Raw genomic sequence first — 26,038 nt, forward strand, 5'->3', positions numbered from 1 at the left:
CCAGCAAATCACAGCGGTAAAAACAATACTGATGTGCTTTGGAACATTTTGTAACATTAGCGTGCCGTAATAGGTTCCTGTGTATTGCTTGTACCATCTGCTGCTCTGTCATTGTCTATGTTTGATGAGCATAAGACTGTTTGTTGCCACAATGAAATTTGAAGACAAGAACATCTGTCAAACTGAAAGTGTGAAAGCACACTCAGCTTGTGTTAGCCACACCAAAACAAGGACACTTTTCCAAATATATCATATATGGAACATTTTAACACTCTAGCCGCCTATGCCTCATCATCAATCACCACAAAAGCACAATAATGCATGCTCTTTCTCCGTCAACTTAAAAAGTTCCACATATCACAAACAGTACTGGTTCTACTGGTTCTACAGGGTTATTATTGAAAGCATTCTCACATCCTCCATAACTGTCTGGCAGAAAAGCAGACAAGACTGTGCACCTCAAACTTCCAACTATCCAGGACCTGTATGTTTCTAGGGTGAAGAAGTGGGCAGAAAACATCATAGAGGACCACATTCACCCTGGAAACCATCTCTTTCAGCTACCACCCTCTGGAAAACACTACAGGTCATTGAAAGCAAGAACTACAAATGATACCAGTGATATAAACACTTCTCACACTGTATAGGCACCTTGCACTTTCTGTGCTATGAGGTGTGATTTTGTGTGTTGTTTCTGCTTTAGTTGAGGTTGTTATCGTTGATGTTATCGTTGTCGTCGTCGTTGCAGTTTATGTAACACCAAGACAAATTCCTTGCAACCATCTGTTACATTGCAATAGAAAGTGTTTCTGATTCTACTACACAGTTGACACTAAAAACACTTAATTACTGTAATTGGGTTTTCTGTTAGCAGAAGTCTTCAATGCACTACATACCTGATAATAACAATATTAACAATGTTTAAATGGCTTGTTCAGTGTAGGTTGGGTATAATATGCAAATCTTTGGTGGTGTCGAGAATGATCTTAAGGTGGTAAGCTACAGTGGAATTGATGTGGCAATGTCAACGTTTAATTGAGAGCAGAAATCACTATTTTGTGTACTGATACAATTCTCTAGATAGGTCAGTGGGAATACTTGCAATTTTGTGTGCTTATCCTTCAGTTCACATACAACAGGTGGAAAATGGTGAGAGATTCTGTGTCTTACTTCCACAGGGCAGAAATTTGGGGTCATGGTAGATGAAACAGGGGACCATCTGGTTTGTGATAGTATATTTACATCTTTAATGGCCAACACATTAGGAATAGATCCAGAAATACAAATAAAAGGTCTATACAAGTATATAATAAGACAAATCTACAATATTTTTTAAGCAACCAACAACATTGAGCAGCATAATAATTCCTATCTCACAAATTATTTGTTCACAGACAAAAAAGTGAATCAAGACACTGACACTGACATAAAATTATCAATCAACATGCTAAAATACTCGACAATCCCCTTTGAGGAGTGTATCAGAAACAACTAGTTGGTGCTAATTGCTTCCAGTTAAAGTAATGCGAAAACATTCATAAGGCACTTTCACAGCAAGAGCTGCTTTAGATAGATTTCACATTAAACAAAACATAAAAGAGTGACTTTTTTGGCATAAAAAGCACTTTCCTACAAATAAGGCACTTACGGTAACAATATTAAAAACAATATTGACTTGGTAAGACAATCTTTTATAGGCATAAACATGCAAGGCATTAACCTTCCTGTACAAAGAGCGCCTGGTAGAGGTACATTGAAGATGATGGAATGCTTACAGAGTTACTGCGGACAGTGTGTGAACAGTTGTGCGCGGACAGTTGAGACTCAGACGACAGAAGGCTTAGAGACAATCTGACCACTGAGCAGCCTGCGCTTCAGCTCCTTCCACAGCAGGCTGCGCTCTCTCTGGGATCCCTTCATGAAGCCGCGGTTTTCTTGAGCGCGGCGAGACAGGTAGGGAATGACCTCGTTCACTGGGCCGTATGGAACATACTTATAGACTGGGAAACCTGCTTGTCCTGTTTTTACAACACAGTAACAAAAGACAAGGAGACAAGTGTTAAGACCAGTGTTCACTGCCTACAGCGTGTGTGCAGAGATGCCAGAGATGTAAAGACATATTTGTGAATTAAAGCTTGTTGACTTATATAAACTTCAAGAGGTCTTCACAAAAGTTACAAAACTTAACAACAGATTTTCATATTTTTTAGCACTAATATATTTTCAGAGCTTAAACAGACATTTAAATTGTTGAATGTGTATTTGTGAATCGAATTACACGCGTGGATCGCCTTGCATTTTGTACTGGCTGTACATAATGTATTTTTGACTGACTTCACAGACCCAGGCGGGTCCACAGAAATAGACCAGAACAGACGGGCACAAAAGGCCACATGGGTGCTCATACTAAATACTAAATATACCCGTGTCAGCTTCGACACGAGCATGTGTAAAAACCAGATCAAAACGTATCTGGTGGACACTGGCCTTAAGACTGCAGGAGACAAATCTGGCTAGCTAGCTGGTTTCACTTCAGAGTAAAACATGGGAATCTGAATAAGTGTTATACAGTACATTTGTACTCTATCACATATAATACAAACATCAATTATGACATACTTAACATTTTGTAACCGACTGCTAAAGACGTCATGAACCTGTGCTGATTGTTTGCTTCAAAGATAACTATAGATTGGATAGACCTTCTTTGGGGTCAATGGCTGCATGAGTGTTTAAAAGCTGACGTCTGCAGGGACTGTTTCAGTGAAACATCTCTGGCCAAAATGCCACATGACCAAGTGATGTAAACCTCTCTGATTACACAACTTCAGTATCTGAGCAGAGAGCAACATACCTAGTGGGAAGCTGATCTGGTCACACATGCCCAGCAGCTGTCCAAAGTAAACTTTATTCTCAGTGGGTGAAAGGCCCATCTCATTCATTCTGAAATGACAGAAAAAAACACGTGATACAAGGCAAAATATACTTAAATAATGAGCACTGGATTGTGGTATTCCATCATTGATGCTACAAAGTGTTTTCTGTTTTTAGAATTACACAGGGAAGTTGGCAAAAATACATTTTTATTTATAGCAATACCTTCGGCATTAGTTTGAACCATTATAATTAGTGCTTTCTGAAAGACAGGTTAGTAGGTTTCCTGTTCTGCATGCATGTTCAAACAAAATATGCAGTTCTTAAGCCAAACTGGTTTCAGTTTGTCTTACAGGCCTGTGGCCAGGCTTACTTTTCTAGGGTAAATTTCACTGTGTCTTCATTGTGGGTCGCAACCATGATATTGGCCTTCCTGTTGTGCTCAATCTCCTCCAGCACATACTCCAGACACCTTCACAAACACAAAGTCGACAAGGCAGCTAGTTAGAATTCAAAATGTTCTGATTTACTGAACCACAAAGGGCCTTGATAATTTGACAGCTAGCGACTGGGCTCTTACTTGTGATACATCCTGTTAGTGGCCTCATAGTCTGGGTTAATGGGATCTTCATAGCCAATCTCCTTGGCCCTGTCCCTCTCCTGGTACATGTAGGCTCCACGGACAAGTTTGGCACCAAAGTACCAGCCCTCCCGCCGTGACAGCTCAACATCCACAGTTACATTGTCATAGGCTTCCTAAAAACATTTAAGTTAGTTAAACATTAGTTAAACACATGAAAATATATAATAGTTTATCACACAACTCTAGTTCCACATTCCATCGCTAAACTGTAACAGTTATGAAGGGTAAATGTATAACAAAGAAATAATTTACAGAAAACTAAGGCCTGTTTTCTGCCAAACCTTTTTACTGACAGTGCATGACAGGTTGCCTTTGTGGACATTGTTTGGGGCTGTTTTACCCAAATGAGTTGTATTTCATATTAGTACTGATAGATTGTTAGGGTTACAAAATGTACCCATATCCACAGTCCCCACAAAAATTATCCTTTTTTTGTGTCATTTTAGTCTTTATTTGACACAGAAACAGGAAGGATTGAGAGAAAGACAGGGGGGGATGGCATGCGACAACGGTCCTACGCCAGATTCAAACCAGTGGCCAACTGAGCCACCAGGATGCCCCAAAACTGATCATCTAATAGTTAAAAACTATTTAATAGTATCATTACAAAATGACTTGCTGTCAAACATACATGATTGGCGATAATGAAATGGGCATTGCAGTCTCACCTTGAGGTAACACTGGTATGTGTTGAAAATGATGGGCTTTTCCGTGTTGAATTTCCTTTGCATTTCCAGGGTCAGTCTGCTAATTGCTGGCTGGAAGTACGTCTGCTCAGCGTCCACCATTAGCCGAACCCCATTCTCCATGGCATGCTGGAGCACACAAACACATTGAGTATTTCAGTTCATGCCGCTATCAATAACAGTCATCACTAATATGCACAAAACAAATAGGGGATCAGCACCTCAGCAAACACACTTCAAACCTACTTTCTTTGTTTATTTTCCTGAAATCCAGGTTATAAAATGTTTGACAGCAAAAACTAAAAAAAAAAAAGTTATTTTAGCAATGTTAACATTCTATTTGTTAAAGTAATTTTTGAGCAGCATTTTTCTTCGACAAGACTATCTCTGACAGACTTTTCATTGATGGAAGAGCTCAAGAATAAACAAACTTTGGATAAAGGCTTATGCAATGGCTTATGCAATCGGTAGTCTGTCTTCAATATCTTCGATGGCCATTTTCCAAAGAACACATCATAAACTGTGTGTGTAAAGTGTGAGTGCTCTTTTTTTTCAGCATTTTTTCCAGCTGTGAGCGGCAAATAACAAGTTTAAGTATTTTTCTATGACAGTGATGGAGACAGACACCTATAATCTTTAAACAACATTACTTATTGAGATGACATGGATGACATGGATAAGAATTTTTTTTTTTATCAAGATAATAACAATAAATGGTCAAGTAACATAATCAGGACGCAATTTGTTATAATCTCTTATGATACAATATATAAATGATAAACTGTTCATTTTTATTGCATTAATTAATGTTCAAATATCATTATTTATAGCATATATTTCACAGTTAACAATAAAATAAGAATGAACTAATATTAAGTAATGACAAATTCACCATTAATTGAGGACGGTTATTATAAGGTTTTACCATGATTATATCATGAGGTATATTTATTTATTTTATTTTGGCACATTATGTACTCCTATTAGTATTATTAGTATTATTTAGCCTAACCTTGGCCAGAACGTCCACTCTCTGCAGCATCCTCTTCATCTGCCTCTCCTCCTCCGCTGTAAACTTCTTCAACAGAGGCTCCAGCTGGCCTGTCTACACAGCACACACAATAGTTTGAATCAGTTAGTTTTTGCTTTCAGAAATGTCTTTGTGCATGCAACTGTATGAACATAAACATAAATATTCACTCTTAAATATTTAAACTTACAATGTATTATAAACCCAGAAAATGCATCTGGGTGTGAATGTGCTTGTACATATTTACATCGCAATGACTCACCTCAAGGTTTGGGACCATCAGCAGATTGGAGATTTTTGTTGTATCATTTATTAAGCTATTCCAGTCAAGCAGATCTATTGTCCTGGGGAAGCGAGAAAATACCAGTCAAAATGTGTGAAATTAATAAAACATTCTGTCTATTAAATAGCATACTATTTAATAATCAAATATCTTGGTTATAGATTTAATTAGTGGTTCAAGCTCATAGGGCTGAACTACTTTTGTTTTGCTCATGATTTATTAGTGATACTGTGATTGTTTGTTGGTTTGTTTTTTTACACTAATAGCGTTCACAGTTCAGAAACTGCAAGTCACACCATAACCAACTTGACAGGTGTTTTTTTTGGGTGACACACTACTCAGGTAAGGGCAACCAGCCAATTTTGCCAGATGGGAGAATTAAACGTCAAAAAGTTTCAGCTTTAAAAAGATTATTAAGTCTGATTGACACAATACTTGGTATACATACACAACTGGTTGTGCTCTACATCTTTGTCAATGGTATCACTCAAGAGAAAATGTGATTAAAAATGTAGATCTTGAATTTGTACCTCTATCCATTTTACTAATGCATTCAGCCATTCAGAATGAATCAGACTCACCCACGCCCATAGCTTATCAAACATGATTATTATTAATTTTAATTTAGTAATGAGTCTTACCCTGATGAACCCAGTTTCTCTCCAGTAAACCAATTCTCAATGTCATTCTTGGTTCCAACACCCAGCTTAGTCAGACTCTCCTAAAGGGAAATATTGTAATGATTAAAAACAAAAAAAACATCTGCATATATTTTTGAAAACTAAATTACAACATAAGATCGGTTAGATTAGATATTCTAAAGGAGCAAATAGTCGAATGGTCCCAAGGTAAAAAAAAAAAGGTGCTCTATTAGTATTTGTATCTTTCTAAAATATAAGTGACTGAAAACATGTTATTCTTTTAACAGAGGGAGAAGTCATGCAGGCTTGGACACAACTAAAAAGGTTGTGTAACGAGCGTGAGCCTGCATTTGAATTTGCTCCAGGCTAGACCCACCGTCAGCTGTTCCAGCTCCAGTTTTTGTTCCAATGCTGTCATTCCAGATTTTCCCTGCTGTGCCGCGAGCAGGTTGAAGAACCGTCTCCATTTCACCAGGACTTCTGAGAACTGGAGCTGTTCAGATGCAGAGCAATTGATCAACTATCAAGTTACAATACAATTACATTACATTATAATTAAAATGTTTAGCCAAATTTGGATGGGGTTAGTTTTTCTAGATCGGGTAGGGTAACTGTAATTATTCCTTGATCTTTTTGTTAATTTTAATCCCATGCGGGGGATATCATGTTGGTTATTTCCCCCCCTCAACCCCAGTGTTAATTCTGTCCCAATTACCTAGTGTTTTTCAATGCATTCATAGGTGGTCTGATGATTCTAGTGCTATCTGCGTTTCAACTCATTTGCAGAAGATTTGGGCACAATTTGCGCTACTTCCTTATTGCCAATGAGCACGCAATGCTCATTTTTGTCTGTGAAAGTGAAGACAGGCCTTTTCTAATTTAATTAGTATTTGTACACAGTGATGTTCGGTGTGTCTGACCATACTACGTGCCTAAAACAGCTCAAAAACATCCAGAGAAATAAATAACATAACGGAGGATCATGGCTATTATTTTATTACCCTCCATTACTCTGTAATTCTAACCTTGTCTAAATTAGGCTTTTGTCACTGTAAGATTGTCAGCACTGATGCTGCCAAGTTAAAGAAAATCAAAGCTTTACGTAAAATCAGGTACATAAAGTTAAAGTCAATATGAAGATCATTAAGTTAAACTCACTAGGAATTGTGGTCGGCCCAGGGCGGTCATTTTAATGGCAGAAAATCCATCTGCAGACGTCCCCGCTGAAAAGCAAAACCATATGTGTTTTTATGACACAGCAATAATGGACATACTTCATTTGTCAAAGTACTAGACAGCAGTTGAATCTGACTGATTAACATTCCTAGCCAGATTATATCAGGAATGTTATCCATGCCTTTATTTTGTTGCGTCTAGACAAGTGTAACCTTTTGTTTATTCATGTCCAAGTCAGAAATACAGCTGCCATTTGCAGCTCTGAATTCATTTTAAGATTTTGCAGATTTATTTTCATAGGTCTAACATTTCAAACCATTTAACTCCCTATGAACTGGAGAACAGCCTGAGGTCCTCTTGACCACTCCTAAATCTAAACTAACTCTAGACTGTATTTATCATTGACTTTTTTTATTTAAACTTTAAAAGTACTACATACAGTGTTATCTTTATTAAACTAATTCAACGATATCATCATTCTCACTTGCTTCCTCAGAAACCTTTATACGTTTTAAGCAATATATGAAAATGTTAACTAACCAGAGGCTTTAATACAGTTTATGAAAGTCTCCATTTGGTTATCGCACTTGGCCTCATCTGCATAGAAGTAGGTGCGAGCACTGATCACACCCCCACGTCTGTCCCCAAACTGACGATGGGCCTTGTATTTCTTCTCACGATGAGCAACATCTGGAGTTAAAGCACAACAATATTAGCTGCCAGTCTTGGCAAGAGAATTTTCACCATGAGCCCAAAGATTACTAACGGGAAGAAGACAGAAGAACAGAAAAACACATCACCGCCAACACTTCAACTAAAACAATGTGGTACAGATATCTGAAAATATTATTTGGTTTTTTGTGTGAGAAAGTGAAGTTGTGTAGAGAAAGCTACAGATTGAATAATGTCAAGACCCAGCTATCAAGGAAGCCTAAGGTGGTGACCATGGACTAAAACTATTTATTTGATTCTCACTGAAAAAACATCCCCAGTAGAATTAATTAAATGATTTTGGCATGATGCCATTTTGTCAGATTAATGTGAAGGGCCCAACTTGAAAATTGACATTTTCAAGTTCATGAATTTAGTTTCTGTTGGTTCTACTGCTCGACTGTGTAGAGTAGACAACTGAATTACCTCTATCCTTTACCTTGAACTTTTGTCTTGAGCACTCTACATTAATTCACCAAAATGTTTTATGTAATGTTTTTTTATTTTTTATTAACACAAGTAAGATAACTTCCAAAATTAATCAAATAAACTTTTAGTCCATAGTCAACAGCCACCCTCACAAATAATGAAATTAATTTTGTGCCCAACCATGACATCTACAGGGTTCCCACCTCTTTTCACTGATGGAATTAAACAACTTCTCCATGACGCCTTTTCAAATTTCCATGACCAAATTTGAATGAGACTGAATTAAAAAGTAAACTACATCAACTACACTAACTTTAAGGATTAGTTTGACTTTCATTTCAAAATTAAGGATTATAATATTATTTTAACTCTGTCAACAAAAAACAGTCAGCAATATTTTCCTCCAACAGGTCTAGATTGTTTCAGAGCCAGACGCAGCTTTTTGTGACATTTGACATTATTCAAGAAAAAAAAACATTAACTTCACAAATAAACGTTAATGACTTTTCCAAATGTTTTCTTCCTTTTATCATTTTTCATAACTTCTCCAGGCCTGGAAAATACAGTTTTGAAATTCCATGAGTTTTCCAGGTTTTCCAGGAGTGTGGGAACCCTGCATCTACTGTGGGTGCGACATGGGCATGTGTTCCTTTGTTTCATATTAGCTATCGCTAATATCACTGTCAATAATACTAATAGTTATGTTTTTATTGTTGAATAAACATTTATCATATTTACATGTGTATATATATATATATATACATATATATATATATATATATATATATATATATATATATATATATATATATATACACACACACATATATATACATATGTATACATGCATCCTGCCATATTCAGAAAATTTAGACAAGGGAAAACTGTTAGGTCAAATGACATATAAGTCCCAAACATGCCAACAACCCTTAAAAAGAACCGAAGTTCTACCCAACTTCTTACATGCAGAAAGGATTTCCTCAGCCACTTTAGACCACACTAGATCCAGACAGAACCAGTACCAACCAGACTAATTTACATGCCTGTGTGACTGGGAATACCAATCCTGATTGCAAGCACTGAGTCTGGAGTGTAGAAGTTAGACCCTGCTGAAGCGACAGAATACTATTAGCAAACTAGTAATGCATCCCTCCCTATGAATCATGTGGAAACGGTCGTGTTCACACTGCCAAACAGTTGTTACAACAGCTCGTCAAGCTCCTGTACTATGAAGCATTCAGTAGCTGGTACTGCAACAAATTAAGCATGATTTTGATGAGAACCAAAACATTACACTACAGTGAAAACAATGCAGTTTAGCAATCAACATTAGTTTCTACCAATATACACACCTGGACTTTCTTTCTCCGCTTCGGACACACAGGAACTGAAAGACAGGGCAAGCTTGGCATCAGAGTAGAATAGCAAAAATGACTTTGACTTTTTCATACAATAAGACACAAAACTGGGCCCATAATATTGTATAAATCAGATCAACAACTTCAAAGTGAACTTCTTCAAAGTTGTGTGTTGTTAGGGAATTAACATTTTATGACAGACATTCACAATATTCAAATTTGCCATATCAAAACGTGTCCAGCCTTTCAGTATGTTGAGGCAGTCATTCACAGGAAGAAAAACAGTCTGAAGAGACATTTCTATGCAGGAACTCATTTCATGTTGTGACATGAGAAACACGGGGGCAAAAGTGAGGGTAGAGGTAGCTGATGAGTAATTAAAAATGAACCAGTTAGTTCACTGTGTTGCTTGTCTTCTCCATGGAACCGACACTAACGGACTATATATATATACACATATACGTGTGTGTGTGTGTGTATATATGTATACTGTATATTGTTGTTCAGTAGTCTGTTATATATGTGTACATATATATATATATATTATTCTGTATTCATCAAAGATCATCACAAAATAAATGTTATTAATGAATTTCAAATACAATTTGCGTAACAAATTGCTTTGGTAATTAAGTCTTATTGAAAACTTGAGACCCAAGTGATCTAATTGTGTGAATTTGAATCTTGATGAAGATAATTAAATACTGACCAAGAAAATTTATTTGGTTTCTAAACCTGTCAAGATATAAAAATTCTGTATGCCATGCAGTGTAGGCCAGCTGGGTAACTCTTTCATAAAAACAATTTAGGGGATGTTCTCAGTATTACGTTCAGCTGGCGTGTGTTCATACTCTGTGAGAAAATCCTCAGTATAAATAAGGTTCTTTCCTCTGGGAAACATTACATAACACTGCCCGTGGCGCCCCATGAAAGGTTCTGTTACATTACTCTAAAAGGGCGGCTGGTACCGCTTCATGTGACTGCATTCCTGCAGCTGAATAATCAGCTCCCACAGCTCGACCAGTTAGAAGAGAGGGGTCTGCCCCAGCTGGCCAATGGAGAGCTATTTTGCTGGAAGTGAAGAAATGTTTTGATTGCCATCTGTTGGTGTGGATAACACGTTGGTTAATTTGCTCAAGTTAATATGATAAGCACTATAATGTATGGTCAGAGCTGTAGAGATGGGTGGAAATAAGAATGAATCTATAAGTGAAATAAAATTATAGCTCAAACAGGCTTTTTAAGACTATAGGCCTCCTGTGTATATAAAAGGGAGTTTGTATGTCAGTGAGAATCTGAAGAGAAATAATTAAATAATTGAAAAAAAGAATCCTAAAATGGGAGACCGTTTTTTCAAATTTATTGACAAAGAAAATAAACTTCAATGTTTTGACTGGATGTTGTTTTAACTGTACTTTGAACACCAATGTGTTTTGAACAGTGAAATCACCCTCAGCATGTAGTTAATGTCAGCCTATCCAACACACCTGATATCATGTGATACACAGCACACTCCATAGCCTCATCTACCATAAAGTTTTAGAGACTATTGCTCTAAATGCTCTAGCCCTGTGCTGGTAATAGATAAATGAAGTATAACTCTTATGTAACTAAACAATAACGCTTTAGCATAAAGAAAACAGCCTGTGATGCCATTTTTGGCTTTTGATTTTAGTGTTGATGTAAGTAATTAAATGGGTCATGGGGGGGGGTCCTAGAAAATCTGTTAACTGATGATAAAGTACAAGTAGCCTATAGTCTTTACTCAACTCCAGGTCAGATGTAAAAAGCACTTACTCCATCTCCTTCTTTTCTGCCTCCTCTTGTGTCAGGTCCTCTTCCACACTGTAGTCCAACACTGCCCCCACACCAAAGGCTTGATTCTTCTGAATCAGAGGTTTGATGGAGTTGTGGTCTTCTCCGGCCACAAACTGACCATAGAAAGTCATCTTCATCATCTTCTCAAACATCCTCTGGCCAAAGACCTTCTTACTTAGTGCCATCAACTGAAAACAAAATAGTTATTCTTACTCAGTTAACTTGCGTTATTGGCAACACAAATATCTCAGACACATAAATAATAAATATGTATCAGCTTTGACTAAAGCCAATTTCGTGCTCATTCCTTTTTCACACTTTACTTAGTAAGCCATTACTGTATTATGCATTGGGCTCACAGTTAGGTAAAATGTGCTTGTAGGCTACTTCTTCTTTTCTATGGAGCACAGGCAAAGAAGGCTGACGAAGCCAATCCATTTAAAACTAACACTTCATAAGTTACATTAACAGGCAGATAACTCACCTCCTTGTTCTTGTCAACGAGGACATCAAATGTACAAAGCTTGAAGACCAGGAGACTTCTGAGCAGCTCTATGTTATCCTTGCTTTTGTAGGCTTCTTGAGTATTGTCGAAGTCAATGGCAATTTTATTTACGTGCCTATTTGTAACATTTTTAGTTTGGCTTATGAGCTCGACCGGGACAGTTTTCACCACTGCGCACTCATCAAGCTGTTGCTCTTTCTCTCCCTGTTCCTGGCGTTGGGCGGATGCGACTGTGGATCTAAATCTCCCAGGTGAAATGCGTATTTTCTTTATATTGTCCAAGTTTGCCCTAACGAGAGCTGTTGCAAACTTCGTGTACGACATTAGGGCAGATATGCCTATACGACTTAATTTCTCCTGTAGTTACGCAATTATCTTGTGTCAGGGGAACGCAGAAATACACAACCCTCGCAGAAGACCGGGATGTGTGTTCTGTACATGCGTTGGAGGCGGGCGAGGGATACTTTTATGGCCATTTTCCTCGGGGGCGGTGCTTTACGTGTTGCATCACATTGAGTGGTGAGTGCAAGACAAACCTCCATGCAAACTCAAACATGAGGTTATGGTTTTTGACTTTTAGTGTTATGTCATACTTGCAAATATATCAAACAGAGTAGTAACGTCGTTGATTTACTCTTATTTAGTCAGAACAATGTGTACATGGTATAGGCTACTTTGAACGTGGTGTAGCGCCGATACAAACTAGGCTACAAACTATTCAAAAATCTATCAATTTAATGTGGCCTGGTTTATCGGCAAAAGCACACATCCGGCAATACATGGCTTAAAGTCTTTTACGAATCTCTAGGAACCACTTCTCAATTCGGCATCCACCCAATCCACCAAGCAGCTCGTTTCAATTTCAAAATCTCTCGCTACCGAGTCGTCCATGGTGCATAGTTGGAAGGCGAACCATTGTCAAAGTTGAAGATTTATAGGAGCAAAAGTAGCCTGCTTGGTGGGCGGTATGATATCTATGCCGAATTGTAGAGCGGCTTCAAAGTCAAAAAAAAAAAAAGTCTTGCGTCCTAGTTTATGGGGTAGGCTACGTGCCTTTTCCGATAAGCAAGGTACAGTCAGTGCCAGATTTTTAAAATGGAGATTTGCCTAACGTTCTCCCCATATGATAAAATCGAAAGTATCGGTGCTAAACTCAGCTCAGCTTGCCTGTCTGTCAGGTAATGAATGTTCCACGCTCACAGTTGCAAGTTTAGTTTTTTTCTACATTGTAATTTGGAAGGAATCCCTATAGGCTACCGTTAGGCTTATAGCTATTTGCTTTTATATAGCCTATCGGATGTTTATGTTCCAGAAAACTGAGTAGGCTACTACTACTATCGCTTGGAACAAAGTTGGAACGAGTTGTGCAGGTGCTTGATGTACCGCTGTGTGCATGCCCCGCAAAAACATCTCCAGCCCCAACCCCCTTTGGCGTCATGCAGGGGTTTGTGCGTGCGCTAAAAAGGCCTCTGTTTGTTTTACAGTGTTTACTGTTTAAGTTTGTTACTCATATTTATTCAAAGTAGAAACTCATGTCAGAAAATTTGAATCTACCGTAGGAGCTCCATTTTAATGAAATGGCTTAAAAAGTAGATATAATAACAATTAAATGAATTATATTTTTTCATCATTATTAAAAGGGGGATTATCAAACATAGGACGCTATGCCATTCTTTTACACTAGCCTATTAGGTTGTTTTTTTTGTTTTGTTTTTTGCCAATGTGCATTTCAAGGTCTAGTTGCAATTCATGACATGTCACATGGACACATTAAAAAATTAAATGTTGTATAGTTCCCCTCCAGACATTCACAAAAAGAGCATTGCTACTTACAAATTGGACGTTTTTACAAATAGAAGCATTTACTGGATAGCATTTCTGTACACTGTAATTTTGAATAACACTTCTTAACATTGTTGGGGACTATATTTTTGAGGCAAAGAGAATACAAGGTTCCACTGTCTTTCATTAACATAAGGTCATTTATATTTACATGCAGGTATGGTAGTGGGTTCAAGAGTTTCTAATGAATGAGTTGTTGCACTTTTTGTCTAGGATACACACACCACTAATGGCAATAGAGTGACTGTCTAATAAAATGTCACTGTTACAGCAGATGCCTTGTGCTAAAGACAGGCCTACCAGGTACTGCTTTGACCATCATACTGTAGCCTACTCTTTATGTCACTGGAACATTGTATTTTTCAATAAAATCCTCATAAATATATAGAGAGCCATCACTATTAATTAATTGGCTTACATATAATATGTTATTATCAAAATATTTCTATAAAAAAAGTGTTTTGTTTCTGAATAATATGTAGGTATTATTCCACAAAATTAAATTATGAGGAGAGTAGTTGTGTTTAAAGAAGGGCACAACACAAAGCTTGTTTAGGAAAACCGGCAAGTTTCACTGGAAGTTTTCCAACAGAACAGGAAAAACATGCCGTTAAAAATGAGTGACTTGGAGTGCAATCACAACTACACTTTGTTTTCTTTGGTCCGAACCATAGTTCAAAAGTTTATTTTGTTACATTTCTGTATTTGATTTGTTAAGGTTCAATATACAACAACAATATACTCATAAAACCATATGTTTTGGAGTCTTTCCTGTAGTTGGCACGTTTATGTTCTCACTCCTTATGAACTGCACCACAGTTTGATTGGAGGAGGACCCAGACCCGCACTGGCAGGTGGTCTTGGTGTGGTTACTTGGTGCACACAGAATGTCAAATGGCATCATTCTCACCTGCCCAAATAAACCAAACTTAAGGAATAAACCCTCCAGAGTTCAATTAAACCGATCAAAACATGCTTAGTGTGAACAAATAAGTCCTAACAGGCAGAACAGTCACCTATACTGGACCCTGATGTGCAGAAAATACCAGCTGCTCCAATTCAAGTGAGGTAAACCTGTTGAGAGGAGGCATTCCAGGGAGCGTGTCAGTCAAAAATTGCAAACTGGATTTTAGGAATTGTTTAAATGAAATGTTTCAATGAAAATTCATTCATTATCTCACCTCCAAGCCAGTTGAAACACAGGTGAAGTTTGTTAGTCCATATAACACTCCTGGAGCTTCCCAGCACAACTCCATAGCAGCCGTCGCCAAAACAATAGAAGTCTGTGAGGACCGACCTTTAGAGTTCCAAAAATAACCATAAAATTACTCCATACAGCTCGTGCAGCATAATCCAAGTCTTCTGACGCCATACAATCGTATGGCGTCAGAAGACTTGGATTATGTGAGTGAAAAAAATGAAATGTTATCCATTATTATGCAAATCGAGTCTTTCTTCATTGTATTTAGCTTCCGCATTACCAAACCTCGCGAGATCGAGGTCGCGCACACTAACCTTGTGCGGCCACAGTGGCCTCGCGAGGCCAGTCATTTTCACCCTGCCTTGATGGAAAAACAGTAAAATAATCGCTGATCCTCATTTAAAAACAGTTTTTGTTGTTTGCGACCCCATCATTTCAACTAGATGTTTTGATTACTAGGATCGCGCACTAACTCGTCCGAGTACAGTGTTTTTTCCTGACTGATATCGATTCACCCATTTTGTTGTTTTTTTAAACGCTGAGAGAGAAAAAAATCCTCATTTAAAAACTATTTTTGTTGTGTTCGCCCCATCATTTCAATTTAAAATGGGTTATATAATCTAAGTAGAAATTACATATGACAAAGTTATTACATATTTTCACACCTTTTATACATATAAACATTGAACAAAAAGTTCGTAAATTTGTGTTTGGTAGATTATTTCTCTGTTGTAACAATGCTTCTTGGCAATACATTTTATACCGTTGGAAAGCCTGTTTATTTCCCTTTTAAATGGTGCCCCATTTGTAAGGAACATGCATTTGTGGGATGAGCAGCACAGCTGAGTATGTGGGTTGCGCTCATGAAAAATTTGCCAAATCTTCTCTGCCAATGCCAAACAGCTTATTCTGCTGTTGCTATTGACTCTTGTTTTGAGCTTCCGGTACCCCCAGGTGCTGACAATCAGGTACCTGATTGGCAGCACCTGTGAGCATGGGCCCTGCTACAGTGGTCAATTGGTGTCTGCTCCAAGAATCGGCATGCCACGTTTGTCTGATCTCGATATGGCCTGTGCGATAGGGCGACTTCAAGCTGGTGTTCCACAAAAGCAAGTTGCGGCATTATTTGGAGTGAGCCATAGTACCATCTCCAAACTGAAGGCCAAGTTCCATGAAACGGGGGATGTCAGAGACAGACCGCGAAGTGGGCGTCCCAAGAAGACGACACCCCAAGAAGACCGGTTCCTCACCCTTTCAGCACTTAGGAACTGTAGGCTGTCTTCTACAGATTTGCAGTCAAGGTTTGCAGGACGATATGGCACACGGCTCTCGGCCCAGACAATCCGGAACAGACCGCACGCAGCCAATCTCCGGGCTCATGGGGCTGCCAGGAGGCCTGCCATGACTGCCCTTCACCGTCAGGCCCGTTTGCGCTGGTGTCGGCAACACCTGCACTGGAACCTGAACATGTGGAGGAACGTTATGTTCAGCGATGAGTCCAGATTCTGCCTACGGAAGTTGGATCGTAGGGTCAAAGTGTGGAGAAGACGGGGAGAACGCTATGCTGATTGCTGCACCGATAGAGTAACACCTTTTGGTGGAGGCAGTGTGATGGTGTGGGGCGGCATCTCCATCACTGGAAAAACGAGGCTTGTCATCATTGGAGGCAATCTCAATGCAGAGAGATATCGAGATGAGATTCTGCAACCAGTGGCGATCCCATATCTCCACAGTCTGGGACCGAACTCCATCCTCCAAGATGACAACGCTCGCCCCCACAGAGCGGGGTTTATCAGAGACTACCTCCAGAATTTGGGAGTAGAGAGAATGGAATGGCCTGCCAACAGTCCTGACCTCAACCCAATTGAACACTTATGGGATCAGCTTGGGCGTCCTGTTCGTGCTAGAGTGACCGACACAACCACGTTGGCTGACTTGCGACAAATCCTGGTTGAGGGGGGAATGCCATCCCACAGCAGTGTGTGACCAGGCTGGTGACCAGCATGAGGAGGAGGTGCCGGGCTGTTGTGGCTATGTATGGTTCTTCCACACGCTACTGAGGCTCCTGACTGTTTGTTAAATGAATAAATTGTAAAATTGCCAATATGTCTTGTTTCTTCCTTGTTACTGATAGACTTCAATCATCCAATCCACCAAACAACACCAAACAAGAGTCAATAGCAACAGCAGAATAAGCTGTTTGGCATTGGCAGAGAAGATTTGGCAAATTTTACATGAGCGCAACCCACATACTCAGCTGTGCTGCTCATCCCACAAATGCATGTTCTTTACAAATGAGGCACCATTTAAAAGGGAAACAAACAGGCTTTCCAACGGTATAAAATGTATTGCCAAGAAGCATTGTTACAATAGAGAAATAGTCTACCAAACACAAATTTCTGAACTTTTTGTTCGATGTTTATATATATATATATATATATATATATATATATTTTTTTTTTTTCTTTTTTTTTTTTTTTCTTCTAACAATTGATTTTATGTTGCGTTATCCTTGCGTCACAAAGCCATGAAATCTAAGTATAGCTAGCGATTTATCCCATATTAGCATTGGACATAGTGTTTACACCCCTATTCATTTTCACGTTTGAGTGAAAGGGGGCGGTATCCGGAATCCCTTATTTGGGCCTGTCACTCTTGAGAGTACAATAAGTTACAATGTTTCCCATAGGGCTCATCTGTATAAAATGTATAAAAATATATCGAAATGGATCCATAATGCTGCTCCCAGAGGTGCGCATCACCTCATGTTCTCTGTCTCCTAATCTCGCGAGCCTGGGGTGCTCACTCCGCTGTTGCTTGACATCGCACACACGTCTGTTTTCCTCACCAAGGTGTAGTTCTCAGACATCACCTGCTAGACAGACAAGGGCACAGTCTGACCTCCAAAAAAGCTGTGTCCAGTGTGGAGTCTGACAAAAACCTGAAATCGACAGAGTCCGAACTTGAGGTAGATGCAAAACATGAGAACGGGAAAGCATTGAAAAATCTGGTGCCACTTGTCCTTCGCATTTCTATTTACACATGAATATCGTTTAGGTATTCGTTAGATCTACACTGTCAGAAAAAAGGTCACTGGGACTGTATCTCTCTGAGAGTGTATGTCATATTGGTCAGCTTTGGCTCCTGTACTGGCTGTGCACAAGCAGAAAAACCTGTCATTGTGCTAATGTTTTGGTTGGCGAGCATCTGGGGATTGGAATGTTAAAAGCAGCGAAACAAACTCTGTTTTCCTGTAGCATAGACTGTCGATCAGATGTGAAAACTGCATTAAATCGTCGATGGTTGCGCTGATGTTCCAATATCTATTCAGAAAACGCTGAATCCTGTTAGACACGCCCTACCAGACAAGAAAGAACAGCACGTAACGGGGCCACATTTGCACTGGCAACCTAGATAATTAAGAGTGCAACGACAATGCAATATGAAAAATGCCCATAAACTAATGACATAACTAAACATGAGATGGTGTGACAAAATAGTCACTGATCATAATGCATTACAATTTTCATGTTATTAAAAGACATTTATAAAAACAGAGAAAGATAAGGAAAGAGTTCGGACACCGACTAGCTGCAGAGAAGCACAACTGCAGAGGTACGGCAACAGCACTTGGACAAAACACATTACGAAATGAGGCAAACTGCCTTTCTGAGGCGTTTTCACACCTGTGCTTTTAGTCCGGTTAAATCGGACTCTGGTTCGTTTTCCCCCTTGGTGCGATTCGTTTGGGCAGGTGTGAACACAGTAATCGCACTTGGGTGCGGACCAAAACAACCGCACCGAGACCCTTTAGAGGAGGTGGTCTTGGTCCGGTCCCAAACGAACTCTGGAGCGGTTCGTTTGTTGCCCAGATAATTACAACAGTTATGAGCAAATGCCAACTCTGCTGTTGCTACATGTTTGCATAGCAATGTGCACTAGTCCAGAACACAGGACCTTCTACTTGTATTTACTTTCTTGCTCCCGCCCCAGACACATCTGACCAATAAGCAGAGTGAACATTCTCACGTGGTTTGTACTGATGCATTTTGGTTCGCTTGGATTTTTCTCTGTGTGAAAAGAAACCGAACCAAGGGGAAAACGCTCCAAGTTTACAAACTCATCAACTGATTCAGACCAGAGCAAACAAACTATAGGTGTGAAAACGCCCTAAAGGAGGCTCCAGACCTAACATGGGCTGCTCCAGCCTCTCGCACTGATAACTACAGTTATCACATCGTTACACAGCCCCCTCCAATGCCTAATGTCATAATTGTATTGGTGATTTGTTAACAACAGATGCTCCAGGTGGTAGTCCTTCAAGTCAGGCTCAGTTTCCTTCTGTTCATTAACTTCTGCATCCGACCTTTAGAACATTCATGGTAACCCAAATTTAGCCCATTGAAATGGGCAAAACAAAGAAAAAATGTTAAGAGTGGCCAATAGATGAAAACTCTAAACTGCATTTAGCCTATATCGGGCATACAAGACTAACTAGTAGCCTACTGTATTGTAAAGAAACTCGATCCTAATGCAATGTGTGATTCCGGGGAGGTATTTTGAAGTCTGTGGGGAATACAAATAAGAGAGAAAAGCCTTATGTGAGCCTAAAGGGTGCTGTATTTATACATTTGTGTCCCAGTTCCTAAGTGAGTCCGCGCTGATAAACACAAATCATAACGAAAAGTAATATCATGAAATTGAAGACTAGTTGGGAGTCAGATATCCCTGATAGACGCTCCCGACCTGTTGGGGCGGTAGTGGGACACCCAGTTGTTTGCCAAACGCCACAAAAAGGAAGAGGAGGAAGAAGTAGAAGAAGCCGCCGAGCCCCTTGCTAACTAGCGCGGAGGGGGCTCTCAAGGCACAGCGTGCGAATTGCTAACATTAGCATCTATAAAAGAAGGCACCCTTGCTTCTAAAAAGGTAATCCTACAATGTTGTTACTCATTTGCGGGTGCTGTGTACTGCATGCCTTCAATTTGCACTACCTACATATTCGAGTCAGTGTGATTAATATTGGTCCGTTGAGTAACTAACGCTTGTTAGCTAGGTTAGCTAACCATAGATTATCAACAAAGGGATTGAGTTGGTTTTGTCTATTTGCTGGAGTGAAGATTGTGTCATAATTTGGCGTTGACTTTAAGCCACAAATGTCAGGCTGGCATGCCTGGTTAAAATATTTATTTTTCCATGGCATTGGGGGTCGTTTGTCAAAGATTGATGGAGGTGGCTGTCTTAATTGTAACGCTGGCAACCCGCCTTGTTTAGCAAACGTTACCTAGCCAGACAGCTGCTTGCTTGTTTGGTCTGAGCACTGCAGCTAGCTGGATGGCTAACTAGGCCTACGGCTATCGCGGCAAACGGAAAAGGCTTTGCTACCAAGCTACTATTGGCTGTATTCGACGAATTAAATAATTAACCAACAAACCTAATGGCATTCGCATCGTTCGAATCGATTATGAAAGCCTGTCTCCCCAGCTAACGCCAGTTGTTCGATAACGTTAGCAAACAGTTTGGTTTGATTTACGAGTTGTTATTAAAATTGTGCTAGCTTTAGCGTATCTAGCTAAGGCCCGGAACACGTCTTCAGGTTGAGACTATTTTTTGGAAACGAAATCCTTAAAGAAACCCCCCAGTTGTCTTGGTCTATTGTAATGCGGTTGCGTGTTAACCACGACCATTTAGCTAGTTTATGGCACAAGCGTTTGAATGGATTTATTAACATGTTTTTGGCTTCGCCTGGGCTAAATAAGGTTTCAGTTTACGAACTAACAGCAAGCATATTATCACAGCTTATGTATTGCAGGAAATGGTACCTGCAAACCCAAACGTGTATGTTGAAAGCATTGCAAAGCAGCCGCCTGTGTATAATCATGTTTTTAATACAAAGGACAGACCAACTGGTAACGTTATTGTAATAAAAAACTTTCTCTTGAAACGAAACTAATGGAGGCAACTCGGCACATTAAGAAGTTGCCCACCAAGTTATTCCATGGCCCGCTGTAGTTTTAAGCTTATATTTAAGTCAGGTGGAGGTAATGTACTTAAAATACTGGATACAATTGGTGAATATTGTTAATTATTGTTTTAAGGACAGAAGATACTCAGTTTGTAATCATGTGTCATTAAGAATTGTTTAATCAAAGCTTGTGCTCGCATATCCATCCAAGGCTGAATGACAGCCTTGTTATTGCTGTTTTGTTTTTTTTGTTTTTTTACATATTACTAAAATAATGGAAAATAATCACATCTGCAGATAATCATTTTTCTCTGACTGACCACAAACTTTACATGACAAAATGGATTAGTCCAATGCAACATGAAGCTGAAGTAAGCTTAATTGCAGCTATCATGATGATATCTTACAAGTGACTACCAACTCCACAATTATAAATTTCATTTAAGAGGTGATCTTTTTTTCAGTTTAGCATTATGCTACAAGTTTTCTACTGAAAATTGAGCAGACCTTTATGGAAACGTATAGTTGCCCATTATGCTTGCTTACACATAACCTTACTGGAATACTATTGCATTTTAATCTTTTCAGTGATGCTGCTTGTATGGAATATGCTGTGTACATACTGGAAAAAAGTAGTTTATGTGTACATGCAGTGTATTGATCTGGGCCCATTTTCACTAGATTATCACCACTCTGTACCCTTAAAATCAACCAGCATAATACTGTAACCATTGTTAAGGGTGTAAGACATTCATTACCCTGTGTTTTAAAGCTTTCAGGCTTGGATCCGAGGTCCTGTGCTGTTTGTCTTGAACTCATCATTTACTACTATGGCTGCATCCCTGGTTTTAGAGTTTTATTTTTGTCTAAATTAAGGAATTGGAGGCGGATGGACTAAGTTTTGGATTGGAACTAGGATTAGGATAAGGACCGCTTCTACAGCTATTTGTGAGAACAAGAAGTGAGCTTAAAGCCTGCAGGTGCCTCCATTCTGTGTTAGCAGAGCCAGTCCTCAACCACCATGGCGGATGGACGGATCTATGTGGGGAATCTTCCAATGGATGTCCAGGAGAGGGACATAGAGGATCTCTTCTTCAAATATGGAAAAATCCGGGACATCGAATTGAAGAACAATAGAGGCACTATCCCTTTTGCCTTCGTCCGATTTGAAGACCCACGGTGAGTTTCTGGGATGGTCTTTGGCGAGTCGAATCACATTCCTCTTGTTGGAAACTTAAAAATCTTGCTTCTTTAATAACGTCGTCTGGAAGCAGGGAATGGATGGAGAAGGATTTGCCAGGTGTAGCCTATATCCCTTAGTGAAACAGGCGTGCTTTAGTAAGGAGTTCTGTGCTCTCTTTTAGGGATGCCGATGATGCGGTCTATGGAAGGAATGGATATGGATATGGGGACTCCAAGCTGCGTGTGGAGTACCCTCGCTCCTCTGGTGCTAAATTTGGTGGTCCTATGGGAGGAGGTGGAGGAGGAGGAGGAGGAGGAGGAGGAGGTGGAGGAGGACCTAGGGGAAGGTTTGGACCCCCAACTCGAAGATCAGAATTCCGGGTCATAGTGAATGGTAGGTGGACGTTATGAGTCGTAGGCAGTTATGTTTCTCTCTCTCTCATGGCGGACTGGAGGTCAAGGGGACTAAATGGATGAGGTCAAGTCAGCTGCTTAAGTCATGAAAAGCAAAACGGTAAACTCAAATGGTCATGTTGGCTGCATAACCCCAAACACCGGCCATAGTGACTGGTAGGTGTATTTTTGTTTTTGGTTCATTTGTTTACTTGTGTGCTACATATCCCTCTGGTCCCACATAATTACACTTGCTCTCAGAATTGGACTGCTTATCTAAGACTACCAATTTCACTTGGTATTTAGCTGACACTTAACCAAAGTGACTTTTATATCTGTAGAATAAGTGTAAATTGATTGCCCCCAAGGGTTAAAGCTACAGATCTAACTGTGTCCCTTCAATAATGATTCAGATTTTTCAAGTGCCAAGTAAATGAAAGCACGGTAGTAAGAATTTTTTTTTTCCACCGTCATGTTTGGTATTCCATTCTAGGATTACCCCCAACTGGCAGCTGGCAGGATCTAAAGGACCATATGCGTGAGGCAGGAGATGTTTGTTTTGCTGATGTGCAGCGAGATGGGGAAGGAGTGGTCGAATTTCTTCGCAGAGAGGACATGGAGTATGCTTTGCGTAGATTGGACAGGACTGAGTTCCGTTCCCATCAAGTGAGTACCAATGTCTCGCATGGTGAGCTGTAATAATTCTGCAAAACCACAGGATAAAAGGAAATGACGGTGTGCAGCTGAAAAGGAGCTCATCTACTTTTTTTTTTTTTTTCCCCCTCCATTTTTGCAGGGCGAGACTGCATACATCCGTGTCTATGAGGAAAGGGGTACTCCTAGCTGGGGTCGATCACGTTCCCGCTCCAGATCCAGAGGGCGCTATTCTCCTCCCTACCAGAACAGAGGGTCACCCCCTCAGCGCTACCAGTCGCCCCCACGTCATGCTATGTCCCGCCATAGTCCACCATCAAGGAGACATCCTCCACAGCACCATAGCCCACCACCACGCCACTATCGGTAGAAGGGTCGCCATTCATACAGGAGTAGGGGCAAATGTTTTGTAATTCAAACTCCCCCTTTTTATTTTTTTTTCAACCCGCCTCCTCATAGGATGCACCCTTTTACCCATTCTTGCTTGCAATTTACATTCCATGATCAGGATCCCCTGAACTCCCTGCCCCTCCCCTCAGCCTTAAATTTTTGTTGTTTTTTTTATTGTTTTTATTTTATTATTTTTTTTCAGCCACGTCCCCAGGGATTCGATGGAAGCAGAATTGATTTTAGCAAGATATCTGTGTGTGAGACCATTGTATTAAATAAAGTTTCTTTTATAAAGAAATCCTGGGTTTTGTAATGTCGAACTTCACAAGAACCAATACACAGGTATAATTTGACATTGTCCAAAACAAATTGCACAATTCTACAGCTATCAGGCTAACTGTAATACTGCTTCTTAAAATACCCTAGTGCTTGACAAAATCTTCCATTGTGTGTCACATTGCTGTAGCCTTGTAAGTTCTAAAGTGTGGTGAGGCCATTTTTTTGGAACAGAGCCAATCTAAGCTGAGAAACTAATCAATATCTTCCTCTTATTAAAAAAAACAAAAAAAAAACATGTAAAATGAGTGACCTTTTAGAATAGTGACACGTTGACTGTGAGCCTCACCTTTCAGATTTCTTTTTTTTTTTCTTAAATGATGTGTGGACCTCTGACCGAGTTGGCCTGTAGGTGGAATATGATTTGTATGCATCTTAATATTATTTTGTTTTTGTTTTTTCTTTAAATAAAAATGTAAACTTTTGCTTTTAGTTTTTCATTCTTGTGTCTTAAATCTTGTTTCCTTGTGGTTGCAGTAGTTGGAGCTTTGTTAAATGTGTCAGACTTCATTGACGCCTGACTTTCACAACTGCTGCAACCTGTTCCTCTAGAAGAGAAGAAAAGAAAATTCATAGGGTGGCTGTTTAATTTCCAAATGGTGGTGGTTGTAGTAGTAGTGGTGAGAATGGTCTGAGCAGACACTTAACTAATTCAGCATTCCCACAATGTCACATGCATTTCCTACCAATATGGCGCTTTACAATACACACAGCTCATTGGCTGTGGCTGTCATATGATTGTAAGCACCTTTTAATTTATTACAATCACCTGCTATTTTCCTACCAAGATGGCCGTGTGTTGATTGAACAGAATACTATTAATAGTATGGATTTGGAATTAAAAATCAGTGTGCCAGGCTGTGACATTTCTGGGGATACCCCCCCACCCCTAATGCTTTATATAATACACAATTGTAACTCAATACTCATTGCCACCTTACTTCAACAAATGGATGAATCTCATCCTACCTAGTTTGGCTTTCTCACCTCAGTTGCAATGCCTCTAGCCTAGCCACCTCCACTTATTTAGTCAGTTGCAAGACATGACCCCTTTCTGTAATGTTAAACACAAGTTGATCTGAGGTTAATTTCCAGTGCTAGTGAAAACAGGCATTTGCAAGTGTTATCCAATGGTGTCTATACACCTTGAGACAACTTAGTCAAAGTTACAGATGTAGTCCTGTCTCCACTGATGCTCATCATCCTTGCTGTTTTGTGAGTCAAATACAATTCTTTGATAGTAGCAGCAAGGGTCACGGCTTAGACAAAATGGATCCTGCGTAGGTTTCATGGCCCTTTCAGAGAATCACAAGGGTGGACTTACAGAGAAATCTATTAGTATCGGTTCACCTGCTTCCTGGCATATCTGTTCAGTACAACATAGGTTACACTCAATGAGGATGTCTATTTTTATTGATAGCCTTCTCTAAAACAACTGCAGTAACAAGTTGTTATGTGAAAGTCCCACATAGGTTTAGATGATGAGGATTAAGTCTTCCCTTAGTTTTTTTTTACAGTCAGTGTTTCAGTTCTGGCCCTGAAACACTGACTGGCATCTCGGGTGCCAGATGGTCGTGGTTTTGAAACTGAAGTGGTTCAAGCGCTCAGGAAATGATGAGGGGAGAGGTGCACCCCAAATGGATGAACTGGGTACCAGGACTAACTAAACAGCCTCGCTGGTCGTTGGAAGATGTGACGGAGCGAGCAAAAGGATACATGTGTGGTAAACCGAGCGTGCTGTTCAGGATATAGGTCACCGGCAGTAAATAAAATGAGGGACTGCCCCTGGCACGGCGCAAAACCATGCGCTGATATAGCAAATGGCGACAGTCTAGCTCGAGTTCTGGGTTGGCGGGTACGCATGCGCGTCTGTCTAACTATTGCCGTAAATATTACAGTTTCTCAGGGTGCGATGCACCCCACT

General features: G+C 39.7%; 2 protein-coding genes across 7 annotated transcripts; one reads left to right on the plus strand and one right to left on the minus strand.

Moving 5' to 3' along the window:
* Positions 1-1,081: 1,081 nt before the first annotated feature.
* prodha (proline dehydrogenase (oxidase) 1a) lies at positions 1,082-12,575 on the minus strand. 3 transcript variants are annotated; one of them, XM_071522337.1, is made up of 15 exons: positions 12,134-12,575; positions 11,629-11,837; positions 9,826-9,860; positions 9,517-9,579; positions 7,874-8,023; positions 7,316-7,380; positions 6,534-6,650; positions 6,158-6,237; positions 5,496-5,577; positions 5,216-5,308; positions 4,186-4,332; positions 3,455-3,630; positions 3,248-3,346; positions 2,855-2,943; positions 1,082-2,018 (listed from the first exon to the last, which is right to left on the minus strand). In XM_071522337.1, exons 1-15 carry the CDS (start codon positions 12,476-12,478, stop codon positions 1,825-1,827), a joined length of 1,944 nt encoding a protein of 647 aa, XP_071378438.1. In that variant the 5' UTR covers positions 12,479-12,575; the 3' UTR covers positions 1,082-1,824. The 3 variants fall into 3 exon arrangements, with proteins under 3 accessions (XP_071378438.1, XP_071378430.1, XP_071378447.1); XM_071522329.1 differs by having other exon boundaries at positions 9,517-9,582; XM_071522346.1 differs by lacking the exon at positions 9,517-9,579 and having other exon boundaries at positions 1,084-2,018.
* A 7,422-nt stretch (positions 12,576-19,997) lies between these two features.
* Positions 19,998-24,539, plus strand: srsf9 (serine and arginine rich splicing factor 9). Of its 4 annotated transcripts, none has more exons than XM_071522375.1 (5): positions 19,998-20,123; positions 22,163-22,338; positions 22,524-22,735; positions 23,228-23,400; positions 23,531-24,539. In XM_071522375.1, exons 2-5 carry the CDS (start codon positions 22,181-22,183, stop codon positions 23,756-23,758), a joined length of 771 nt encoding a protein of 256 aa, XP_071378476.1. In that variant the 5' UTR covers positions 19,998-20,123; positions 22,163-22,180; the 3' UTR covers positions 23,759-24,539. The 4 variants fall into 4 exon arrangements, with proteins under 4 accessions (XP_071378476.1, XP_071378458.1, XP_071378466.1 ...); XM_071522357.1 differs by having other exon boundaries at positions 20,000-20,123; positions 21,932-22,338; XM_071522365.1 differs by having other exon boundaries at positions 20,010-20,123; positions 22,140-22,338.
* Positions 24,540-26,038: the final 1,499 nt, after the last annotated feature.

The sequence above is a fragment of the Centroberyx affinis genome, unplaced genomic scaffold (assembly GCF_046629955.1).
Source record: "Centroberyx affinis isolate AG114_WGS23_722 - 3 ecotype Tasmania unplaced genomic scaffold, CSIRO-AGI_Caff_v1 ptg000087l_1, whole genome shotgun sequence".
Classification (NCBI taxonomy): domain Eukaryota; kingdom Metazoa; phylum Chordata; class Actinopteri; order Beryciformes; family Berycidae; genus Centroberyx; species Centroberyx affinis.